The sequence below is a fragment of the Grus americana genome, chromosome 9 (assembly GCF_028858705.1).
Source record: "Grus americana isolate bGruAme1 chromosome 9, bGruAme1.mat, whole genome shotgun sequence".
Taxonomy (NCBI): domain Eukaryota; kingdom Metazoa; phylum Chordata; class Aves; order Gruiformes; family Gruidae; genus Grus; species Grus americana.
Window position 1 is genome coordinate 10836968 of NC_072860.1, and position 12204 is coordinate 10849171.

At 39.9% G+C, this 12204-nt stretch overlaps 1 protein-coding gene across 4 annotated transcripts; it reads right to left on the reverse strand.

Moving 5' to 3' along the window:
* Positions 1 to 332: 332 nt before the first annotated feature.
* Positions 333 to 12190, reverse strand: LOC129210015 (thiamine transporter 2-like). Of its 4 annotated transcripts, none has more exons than XM_054835439.1 (6): positions 11889 to 12190; positions 10512 to 10668; positions 7721 to 8537; positions 5448 to 5640; positions 4822 to 4963; positions 333 to 4002 (listed from the first exon to the last, which is right to left on the reverse strand). In XM_054835439.1, the coding sequence occupies exons 2-6, from the start codon at positions 10659 to 10661 to the stop codon at positions 3880 to 3882; spliced, it is 1425 nt and encodes a 474-aa protein (XP_054691414.1). In that variant the 5' UTR covers positions 10662 to 10668; positions 11889 to 12190; the 3' UTR covers positions 333 to 3879. The 4 variants fall into 4 exon arrangements, with proteins under 4 accessions (XP_054691414.1, XP_054691415.1, XP_054691416.1 ...); XM_054835440.1 differs by lacking the exon at positions 11889 to 12190 and adding an exon at positions 11215 to 11860; XM_054835441.1 differs by lacking the exon at positions 11889 to 12190 and adding an exon at positions 10760 to 11110.
* Positions 12191 to 12204: the final 14 nt, after the last annotated feature.

Sequence of the window (12204 nt, forward strand, 5' to 3'; positions counted from 1 at the left end):
CTAATAAGTTATTGCAGATACCACATTCATTATGCTGCAGTACTGTACATATTTTTCTTAGAAAATAGCTATTTGTGCATATCAGTATTTGTAACTTTAACACATTGTTATGTGAAAAATGTTACTGGGAAATAGATCAGCCACTTTAAGGTGCTGTTGTATCTCTTGGAATGAATGAGCAACATAATTTTAACCATTGGTATTGGAAGTCATGAAGTTAAATTGAAGGTTTGTTCATTTCTCAAAATGTTTTCCTTTCCTAAGAGCTCTTCTATTTATACATGCCTAAATCTCTAATGTTAGAGGGATACCTGTCTGCATAATAAAGCTGATCATGTTTTGCTACAGTTTGCAGGTGAAAAAAATAAATACTAGAAAAAACAATTGTGTAGCATTATTTCTGTGCAGTAACATTTTATTGGGTTAAAATGTACATATTCTCACACAGATGAGTTATCAAAAGCAATATGCTTAAAGGTGAGTTAAGCTTAAAATTTTTGCATGCCTCGCAATAGTTTGTGTCCTTGTGATTAAGCTTGCTGTTGTAGCTGAAGTGACATATCAGACAGGAAAATGTTAAGTGAACTTGGATTATTTTGACAGAATAGCTGTGTAAGGACGGACACTGGAAGCACTGAGGAGGGTAGTTACTCGAGGTGGTTAGCTGCAAAAGACACATAATTGTGGGTAGTTAAGGACAGTCTTTGAACAAGGCTTAGCTGTGATCAGAACAGTATGTGTAAAAGCAGGCCAAGGTACCCACAGAAATAATAGCACTCTTTTTATTAAAAATTGATATATTAGTAAGACCTCCTGTGGAATATTAAATTCATTGATTATTTTATTTACTGGAATGTTTCCTGCCATACTAGAATGGAATTTGTAGAGGGGAAAAAATGTCTGGCTTGTCTAGCCTGTAATAGTAAGAAGTTTCAGGAGAAATACAACTCTGCATCAGAGGAGTTGGTGATGGTGTATTAAACACAGAGAACTTGGCTTAAGTTCAAGTGTATTACTGGAACAAAGTAAATAATGTAAACATATCACGAATACATAAACTGCAAGCTTAAAAGGTTTCTCACCAGCTGGAGAATAAATTTCTAACAGCTTTCAAGATAACAGGAATAAATAAGATCAGATTGATTTTTGAGAAAAGGATGTGCAAGCCCATTTGAGATGAATGCAAAAATTCGTGAAGGTAAGACATTTCACTTGCCTGCCTGAAGCTGCTTATTTCTAGGGGAGCTGCCAAACTTGACCACTGCTTAAAAAACTCTCTTATGCCAGTGCTTTTGACTTCTGATGCCTGCCCACGGCGGGGTAATAATTTCTGTATCTTTCTGAAGCTTTGGAGATCCCAAAGCAGGGGACAGGCAGCTTATACAGTAAGTTGGTCATAGCAGGATTCCTCGTTTAAATGTTTGGTTTTCTCCTGTTGGCATCTTTAAAGCTAAACCAGACTGAAGTCTGTCTTTTCTGATGAGGACTGCTGGATAGAGTGTGGTGTATAGTTTGATTACCAAGATTTTTGGGGAAAATCACTAAAGAAATCCCCAGCAATTGAGGGTTTCCAGGATGTTAATGATGCCCTTGCTCTCATTGCTGGTTTTTAGCATAGTATAAATAGTTGTAGTTCTTCCTTGTTGTTGACCTTACCTGTTTTGGGATGGTAACACAGAAATGTGGTAGAGTGGGGAACTGCAAGGATTTGGAAGGAGTCGTGGAACACTGAAATATGCTTATTGCAGGGAACTGGACCACATCAGCCATGTGTCTCATTGATGAGGTGAATGGTCTTGTGGAAGGGGAACAATCCTGTGCTCTCTTCACCTAAACTGATGCAAATTAAGCTTTGGGCAAGGGCTAATGAGATCAGCATCTATTGAAATTGTTGTTCTGATCCAAATGAAGCTGATTACTGCTAAGAGATACTGAAATGTATTTAAGTATGCAAGGCATGTAGTTTTAGATGATGCTGCAGAAATAGTGGAATACGTTATTTTTCATAACTAGCTTGAATGCAGATAAAAGGTTGGCAACTTTTACTGTACACAGCCACATCTGTTTAGTGTATGCTCACTAATTTGAATTTTGTTGAACTCCAGACAAGTAGCTGAAGATCTTGTGTTGTTTGGAGTCTCTTTTTATATTGAGCAGAAACTGACACCATAGCTGTTCTGGTGATTAGATTTTAAAAATAGCTATATTTACAAAATGAATTATTCACCCATGATTATAAATGTTTTTGTCTTAGAAATCTCTGCAGTTGTTCATGCAACTAGCATAGTTTCCAAAAAGCTATACTACTTCTGTACTAGCTTTTCAGTATCCTCTTCTGCTTTAGCATCGAAGCACTTGATAACTTTAGCCCTCTTAAATTTATTTGGAGACCTTCTAGATTAATACTTGTAATCCTAATATGTCAGCTCTTAATTGTGTAAGGAGATGCTGCAAGAGGTATGTCTGCAAGGCAGATGTGATGCCCAGGTTCTGCAGTTCAGAGTTACTTAATGGCTGCAAACTCCCAAGCATTGCTGAAACAAATGCTGAGGCAAGAAATTAATTTAAAAAGGACCAAATTTAGTTCTTTCAGTAATTCCGACTAAGTATGATGCAAGTATTCTGCTCTTGAAGGGAAAACTTACTGGGGCATAAAGGCAAGCTCAAGCCGATTTTAAAAGTATTTTTAAAGGAATTAATGATTCTTACTTTCTTGTGAGCTGTACTGGGGGAAACACCAGTTACTTCTGACTTGGCACATCTGTAAATTGTGGTAAAGGAACACAATGGAATTTGCTGCTGTATCATATGATTGACTCCAAAGTGGACATTATTGAGCACAGGTGGAAGAACATTCCCTAATTATCTTTAGTTATATCTAAACTTTTAGGTGTGTTACTTAAGTAAGACTGCCTTGTATAGAAATTGAAGTGTCTCCCCATGGCTTAAAAATAAGTTAGTTCAGGAGTTTCTTTGCTTGCAAAGAGAAGTGTGTGTGGGTCATGGCAGTTGTCAGACGTGATTACTGCATATGCTTATCAAGACAGACACTCAAAGGGACGGTTAGTGTGTTGTGTTCATACGTCTTCCCCAGGCTTGCAGTAGAGCTGTCCCTGCATCAGTAGCAGTTGATCTGTGTATAATGACATGTTTTCCTTACCGTCCTGTAACTTCAGACTTCCGAGGAGCGTGTTGTCTGCGTGGAATCAGAAATGACTGCATTTGGCCATTTGTAAACTAAAGTGGCCGTACTGCTGTCTATATAGCATGGTGGTAACCCACCTCTGAACATAGAGAAGTAGTGTCTGTTGGGAAAAAACCACCTGCTTTATTGCTATTCGTTAACTTGCTTTAAAAATGCACGTCATTAACTTCCAGTTGAAAAAGTCTTTAAGTCTTCAAAAGACTTCTGTGGCAATCTTCCCACAGATCATCTTGCTGCTATGGGGCAACTGCTTCTTTAGATTCCCTGGGAATGTTTGAAGGTCTTATGTCTATGACTAAATTGCCTTTAATTGAAATCCCGGGTAGAAGGGACAGTTCAAAGGCTGTGTTCTCTAAGCTCTTCTGTCATGAGGTTCAAGCATCTGGTATGTACTTGCTTGGTGTGCTCGTTGAGCATTAATAGAAGTTTTGGTGTCAGATCACTAAATTTGAGTTGAAATAGATTGAGGATTTTTTGGTAGTAAATTACTAGTGAAGAAAGTGGGCAAAACACATCATCCTGTTGACAAAGCTCTTGATGCTGTAGGCTTATAAACAGCCGGTTTCACCATTGACTGGTCTTGCTTGATCGGACATTATGTTTCTCCTAATTAATTGTTCAGGTGATGCAGCCTTCAGCACAGTTGCTTGCAACCATTCTTTTTGTCTCTGTTGCTAATGATGAGTGTTTTCACCAGCCACACTGGTGTTTCTGCATTTGATGGAGATAATGGTGTATGTGCTTCTGATCAGGAAGATTCCAGCGATGAATGCAAAGTAGCTGCCATAAATGAGAAACTGGGAAATGGATGTGAGGAGGAGGAAGAGTCAAAAACTGCTTTTGCTGTTAGGTAATAACTTAAGGAATGTCCTTCCACTGCTGCCTTCCCTGTCACCCATGCCCCAAAATGATCTCATCTTGAAAGGATTCAAGAAGTCTGGCTGCTTGACTCCATACTGTAGGAAGTCTGTGGTTGTAAAAGGAGGGGGAGACAACACTGTTAGGTGCTTCCCCTCCCCAGCTCAGCACGAGGAGGACAGCTGCCCTGCACGCCTGGCTCTTCTCTGGAAAGATGAAAGCAAGAGGCTAGGACCTCATGCAGTATGTAAGTTTAAACTTTAAATTTAGAAATTTAATGGGGCATCGTGAGATTAATTTTCAGAATTACAGTAACTTAAGGGTGCATCCAATGAAATTATGTAACTTAGAGTTACCCTAGCGATAGACCTATAGATTGCCTTTCTGCTTGCTTCCTACTTCTGTTAGGGTATTCTGACAATAAACCTGTGAATAGTAAGCCTTTAAATAAAAAACAACAAAACACCCCCCCAAAACAAACCACCATAAAAACTCACCCTGAGTAAATAGACTGTTGTCTTTCCCTTCTGCTCTATGAAAATATTCTTAAAATTATTGCAGAAATACAAAACTGGCAGAACTAGAGGACAAGTATGTTGTAGTAGCTACTGACAGTTCACTTTAAATGAACCTATTTTTCAAGTAACTGTCCTAAAGTAGCCTTTGGGAAGATACTAAGTCATGTGCTAGTCTTGGAGTAGAACCCTCTTTTGGAGGAGAGTAGGGGAACTGAAAGTAGGGTGAGTAATGCAGCTTACCTGGGTGCTGATACCCAGTCCCAGACCTCTTGAATCTACAACAACAACAGTTAAAACTGTCTGAATCACCAGTGCAACAAAGTTGTTGAAGCCAAACATCAAAGCGTAACGCTCCATGCTTAGATTGACAGCAATCTGGAACCTGAAAATGAGTGAACAAGAATGTTTGCAACGTACTTAGGGAAGTTTGGGATCGGTTTAATGTGTGCAGTGGATTCTTCAATCTTGGCTATTAAGCTTTAACAGCTTCATTTTGGCTGTAATCCTTTGTTTTTCTGGCTTTGACATATTTGTGCATCCTGCTTATCTTTTATTTACCTGAGTTGATATTTTTGCTAAATAAAGACTTGTGTATGTTCATCTAAACACGTAGAGAATACTTGTATGTAGATCGCTGAACAGCTAAATGCACAATAAGGTAGTTTCTGACTTGGAGTAGCCTATTGTAATGGTTAGATCGGATAATTTTAAGCTCAATTTTATATGGGCTAGAAATAATATGTGCTGCTGTTATGACCTATTTAAAAATCTTATTTCTAAGGAAGCTTTCAGTAAAATTTTATAATTGTAAAAATGCGACGCTTGCTGATTTAAGTAAATTTAATTAGAACAATTATTATACTTACGTTGCTATTGTTATAAGGAGCATATAGCATGCTTTAAATGCAAGGTAACCAGCATAACATGCCCAGATGTTGTCAGTAAAGTGCATGAGAAACAGAGAACCAGCATCCATTGCAGAGAAAATTCCCAAAGCCAGTTCTCCAGAAAGATCCCAGTTTACTTTGACATATCCAACTGCCATGGCTGTTGCTGAACCTAAAAATTTAAAAGTAATACTTAAAACTCTGAAACATTATCATTCTAGAGCCATTGCTTAACTGTGTAAATAGATTATGCCTGGAGCTCTGGAGACTGTTATGGTCACAATGGGCTTGGATAATGGCGTGGCTTGTATTTTCTTAGTGGAGTGGGAGTCTTCTGGCTGTTTGGGTGTTTTTCTCCTTGCTTACAGAGCCTTCACAGACCGAAGTACTCTGAGAAAGTGCCTCGTGCCTAAGGCTGGAGGCAGCAGTGTACAGTCTATTGTTGTTACTCCATTTTTTGACAACTGTGAGCAAAGAGAAGAACAATCCCACCAAACATTTTCTGCCAAAATATGCATAATGGAGTTTAATTCCTTCACGTAAAGATCTTTATGAAATGAAAATGTGTTCCACTTCATGCTTTGCTTTTTTATGAAAGCATCTTTTCAGTTTCTGGTGAAACATTTTATGAACTGCATTTGTCAATGCCTTATTGACTATCACAGATAGTACAAGCCCTGAAGTGTAATGTGGTATAACAAACTCCACTGTCTTGGTGGTTTTTTTGTGTTTGTGTTTTTTTTTTTTTTTAAACTGCAATAATGATGAGGTTTACTTTTCTCCCCATCTCAGTTCTGGAGAAATACTATTTACCGCTGTAAGAAAGTTATCTAGCAATGGGGGTGGTTTTTTAATGCTTCTTTAGCACAGAGGCTCCTGTAGGTTTATGAAAGGTCTTTGAAACACAATATGCTGAGGTTAGTAGCTCAAATGCAAAGAGAAGTCTGAGCCAGGCAGGCTATACGGCAGTGAGTTCTCGGAGTCCAGAGAGTACCAGTTGCCTGGATGTCTTCAGGCAGGCTAGCACACTGGTGCGGAGTTGGACTTCATTTGCTGGCTGCATGGCCTCTGCATCAGAATTCAAAAAGTCATGGCAGGCCTGCTCCTTTGGTCCATCGCTGCTCTAAGCAGAGGTTCCTAGCACTGAGAGTGCCTTTTTTACTCAGATAGTATCAAGTGCCAGAGGGTGTAAAAGCAAGAAAGCCCTTGGGAATTTTGCTCAAACCAGTAGTCTGAGAACTTTTGGAGCAGCTTCAAGAAATGTTTTTTCATGCTGACTGCAGGGAGGAAGAATAAACTGACAGTTCCCTGTAGAAGTGTGAGATGAAGCTCCCGGTATGAAGGAGGAGACAGAGCTGTGTAAATGTAACTTTAAAATGAAGCTCCGTTGGTACTGCACAGCTATTCAAATGAAGAAGTTGCACTTTACTCCTATGCCTTCTGTTCTGCGGCCAAAGAGGAACGTCGTTCAGATGGACCAAGTAACTGTAATGAGAGTCAGAATGGCTGAGGTTGGAAGAGATCTCTGGAGATCACGTAGCCCTGCTAAAAGCAAGGGCAACAAGAGCAAGCTGCTTGGGAGGGTTGTCTAGGTTTTGAACATCTCTGGGGATGGAGAGTCCACACCTCTGGCCAACCTGTTCGAGCATTAAATCACCCTTACAAATAAAAATGTTCTTGTGTGTTTAAATGGAACTTTGTTTAAATTTGTGCCCCTTGCCTCTTGTCCTGTCACTGGGCACCACTGGGAAGAGTCCGGCTCAGTCTTCTTTACTCCTTCTGTTCCAGTATTTATGCACATTGATGGATCCCTTGTTTTCTCAAGGCTGAACAATTACAGTGCTCTCAGCCTCTCCTTGTATGTCACATCCAGAGGCAGACTCATGGATCATGACACAGATGCAGTCACAAAGCACTTGTTCAGGACTTCAGCTGCTTATTTAGGCTTAAATTCATGATCTAAACAGAGCTGTGAACTTAAACTCTTAAAATAATTTGGAGGAATGAGGGTTCCCTAAGAAGGAAAAGCTTCTATCTATATATATTTATCAGACTGTTTACAAAAACAGTCTTAAAAGTTGTACGGTAAAAATGTGCTTTGCACACTATTTGTTTGGGTGTTATATATTGGAGGCTGTTGCTGTTGACCTTGGTTTTCAGAAGAAATAAACAGAAAGGCACCAAAGCCATTGCTGAAGAATGCCATCAGCACAGGATGGGTTACAAGTAGTTGCTAATTATCTTTTACTTACCTAAAAAAGTCGCAATTGCTTCAACAGCTCCGTTGTACACCGCTGAGCTGTGAGAGGGGGCTCTGAAGTCCCACAGCACCTGGATGTAATTCAGGACCTGGTTAAAGCCTGCTGTAGCCAGAGCCCACCACAGAGACCAGTACAGAAGTTTCCTCGAGCTGTAGCAATCCCTCAAGTCCTTGCTCAGCTGCACCAGCACTCTGAGCACGTGATGCTGGGGCTTGGCGTTGTCAGCCTGCGGTTCAGGAGTTGGTCCCCTGTCAGCAGACACAGAGCTCTTGTCCTCTTGGGAGCCCCACGGGCTGTCGGAGCCGAGCGTAGCCACAACTTTATCTGGTCCTGGGGGAGTTTCTGAGGCATCTTTCCGGTGGAAGAACATGCTCTTTTGAGGCATTGGGAGGAAAAAGGAGCACACGAATGCCAGGGACACGGAAGCCAACGTAATGGCATTAAGGTGGAAGTAGGATACATCTGCTAAGGAAACCAGCAGCTGTCCCAGGACGGCGGCAACGGTGGCTGCAACCAGAGTGATACTTCTGCAATAGCTCGTCACTCTCTGATAGTGATCGGTGCTGACGACACTGTAGATGTAGGCGTAATAGGCAACCTCGGTGGCTGTCACCATCCCGTAGAAGAATTCCACCACCTGCATGGCCACCAGTCCGTGTGCGAAGAGGAGCAAGAGCCATGTGACGATGAAGCTGACGCCCTGGAGGAGGAGGACGGGCTTGTAGCGCACGTAGTCTGTAATCAGGAAGACTGGGAAAAGGAGTGCGAGGTAGGAGTATGTCCAAACTGGGAAAATCTGGTTGGTAACCTAGCAGAGAATAAAGGAGGAATTTTTTAGAAAGATACACTTAAACCGTTGGTTTTTAAGCTTTTTGTTGATGGTATTGGAGGAACGTAGTTGTGGTGACAGGAAACTGAATTGCATGCATTGTGCAGATTTAAACTGACTTAAATTACAAAACTGTTAATGTACTCCTTAAGAGACAAAGGTAGGGATGCTGGGCTCCACTACATAAACAGGTATATTGGATTAAAATGTAATTCTAGTCAAGGCCTATGAAGAAGGCAGATTTTGATGTGCAGCTTTTTAAAGCAGTTAGTGTTTTCTGTCCAGCATCAACTCCTCTTCCCCACAGCAGCTGAAAATGAATGTCTATTTAGTTTTAACTTTTATGGGAGTCATTGTATATTTTTGGTCACCCCTTCCCTGTATTAGAATTGGAAAGAAAAACGCGTATGCCTCTCATGACGGAGGAACTGGATCTGCACATAGTGTGTAGCTGTTACTATGTTACCTTCATCTATGTCTTCTTCCAATTTAACGTGTGCGAAGTAAGCAAGTCTGATGGAACGTTATTTTGGTAAGTTTCAGTTGGCCTTCAATGCATAGATGCTCTAAAAAGAAATTCTTTCTCTTTTTCTAAAACCGATCTGTATTCAGGTTGGAAGGTGCTGTTTATTGTTGCTACTAAAGCTCGGTGCTTGCCCAGGCAGCTTGACTACAGCTGGTGGTGGGGGGTAGCCCCTTCTTTTAGATACAGTCATAGAAAAAGCCCCCTTTGTGCAATTTGCCTGTTTTGGGGAGGTTTTATCCAGTAATTGCTGGACCTGCTAGGGCATCATTCATGATCGCTTGGTCTTTGCTTAAGCAATGAGACTAGAAAGGAATTGGTTCAAATGCTGGAGGAACAGTAGTAGGTGGTTATCTTTTTACTTCTAAACTGGTACTGGAGTGAGGTGCATGGTGAGAAGGAGGTTCACTATATCTTTCCGGGTGACTTCTTTTGTTTCTCTGAACTCTGTTTAGAATTTTTAAGTGTTTGACTGAAACTTCTGGAACTAGCTTACCAGAGATGGGTTTGGCTGAAAGAGCCGGTATCCGTACTACACTTATTTTTGAGTTAAGGATTCTTGCTGAAATCAGAATTAAGGTATCCTTAAGGCTATTTGTCTATTTCATTTAGGAGATAAAACTTTCCTTTGTGGTTAAAAACGTAATAAAAAAAGGGGGAAAAAACCCCCAACAACCCAAACCACGAGTACCTTTTTTCAGAAGAAACCTTGGGTTCACGCTATGCTAGCAGATTCTGCCTTAACACTTGCTACTGCACATCAGGAATGACTGTTCTTTGTATTAGCAGCATGTGGGTGTACCAAGCTTGTGTTTTCTAATTATACCATTAGCTCCATGACTCAGCCACTTGTTAACTATGTCCCCTTTTGTTGGGAAGTGTACGCCTGAAGCAGCCAGTGCTGAACAGAGGAGCAGGACAAGGAAACTTGCAGTGCATGCTTTTGCCAATTATAAATCCAAACTTTTTTGAATATGAATCCACAGATTAATGAATGCATAAAACAGCCCTGTAATGTGGGTAATAAACTAACAGCTCCTAAGGGGAAATTTGTTTGGTTTTCTTATGATTTGCAATCCCTATGTCACTGTCAGTGTAATCAATTCCATGATAAATATAAATAAACCTTAGTGTTGCCCCTCTTCTGGGGTTCTAGGTGGAGAGAGGAACTAGCTGACTGGATTTTGCTGAAAATATCAATTGCTTAAACAACCATCAAAGTGGTTTCAAAGTCCTAAGAATGTAGGGGCTTTAAAGTTTTGACCTTCTGCAAAAGGGGTGACTCCTTACTCTTTTCCAAAAGTATCTTAAAAATGAGATTCTAGATAAAATACCTGTATCATTGAACACTTCATCTCCCCTTCGGTTATTGCTGTTAAGACTTAATGCTTTAAGCATTTTAACTATTACTTAAAAGAATTGTTACGTACCTCTTCAATTGTTAGGTTTTTGTCTGGTCCGGTTAGATAAGGAGTGAGAAAAGATTCCGATGGCCTCATTGTGGAGAAAAATCCATTTGCACAGATGATCAGAGTGGGATAAATCCAGCTGTGACCTACGGCTCCCTTCCAGCAATCCATAGCCTACCTGTAAGAAAAAAGTTAGTGAAGAAATGAGCACATCAGGAATTTTATGAAGATGCTCTTCTGAGCTGGTAAAAATTCATTTGTAAGTTTACTTTTTGACTACCCCTACTTCAGCTAATGTTTCTCTCACTAAATCTGCCAGTGATCACAGATGCAGCTTGTAAATGAACAACTTGGATCAAGGTGCACTGGTGGTGGTGAACTCCAGCCTCTGTATTGTTTATCAAAGGTTGTTCTTAATACCGTACCTAGAACTGAGTGAATGTATCATAGCGGAAGAATAGAGTTCCATTACAGTCTCATTTCCGAATAAATGAGTGGGCAAACTGAGATTAAAGCTCATTCTCAGCATGCTCAAGGAGGCTTTTTTGCAGCCTGAGAGCCAAGTGGAACAACAGAAGTGCGAGCCTTTTCACAGACAATAAAGCCACCAGCCAGCTCACAATCCATTGTGAGCTCAGCTTCCTCAAAATGCTTTAATACTCATCATATTTTTTGTCCTTCAATCATTTGAGTGGGTAAAGAAAAATGCAGAAACTCATGGTACCTGTTCAGACTCAAAAAAGAGGAATCTTGACTTCACTTTTGACAGTGATGATCAAAAGGAAAAGAATGATATTTGTTTCTTCACTGCAGTTGGCAGTAAAAAGAAGTCTAAAGAGATTTGGGTTTTTGAAGCTTATTTTACTTGGTTTGTGTTAAAAAGTCAACTCCACTGTTCCTGGAAAACAAGTGAAACAAGAATGTTCTGAAACATAAGAGAATGAAAGCAAAGCACTAACTGGTGTTTAATCAAGCTGTTACAAGCTATTTCTTTTAAATTATTGAATTCCATTTTATAGCATACACTTTTTCAAAAGCGCTTTTACTTGCACTGTAAGATTGCATTTATTAAAACTTAGCAAAAATAGTATGTTAAGGCAGTATTTCTATGACCTGAGGAATGTTACAAAAAACAGCCCTAACCTTGAAACTTGATTTTAAATGATTGCCTCTGATTATCATCTTTCTCTTACAAATCATTTTTATAAAATATAGCCTGTGTTATCCTTAACTCTAGATCTGCCTTGCAATCTTTTGATACGTTATCTTTTCAAAATAAAAAATTATTAAACCCCAGACTGATCAATAAGATCAGCATAAATCTTGCATTGCTTCCAAATCCACTGAGCAAGCAAGTGGCCAGCACATTTCCAAATAACTCTGAAGGTGGTGAGTTACCTGTCAAAGCTGTGGCTGTGGTGCATTTGCTGTGGATTCATGTGCGGTTTCCTTCTAGGATGACTTTTTGTCTTGTAGGAGAGCACCCAGAAACCACCCTTTTGAACTGGAGGTAGTAAGAAATTTCTGTGTCTTTTTGTTTCCTAAAAGTTCTTTCTAAACTTCATAAAATGTTAACAGAATTTAAATAATAATTATTCATCATGGCTCTTCTTGCTTGCAGAACTTGTCCATGAAGATTGCAGGGGAAGCTTTCTCGTTCACAGGTTTTGTCAGCACACTGAGTTCTAATTTTAAGATAAAGCTTCAAGACTCT

Coding starts and splice junctions, on each gene's coding strand:
- LOC129210015 (XM_054835439.1), bottom strand. CDS start 10,661: ATGGATTGCTGGAAGGGAGCCGTAGGTCACAGCTGGATTTATCCCACT. Junction 5,641..7,720: donor AGCAATTGCGACTTTTTTAG/GTAAGTAAAAGA, acceptor TTAAATTTTTAG/GTTCAGCAACAGCCATGGCA. Junction 4,964..5,447: donor CTCCTTATAACAATAGCAAC/GTAAGTATAATA, acceptor ACTCATTTTCAG/GTTCCAGATTGCTGTCAATC.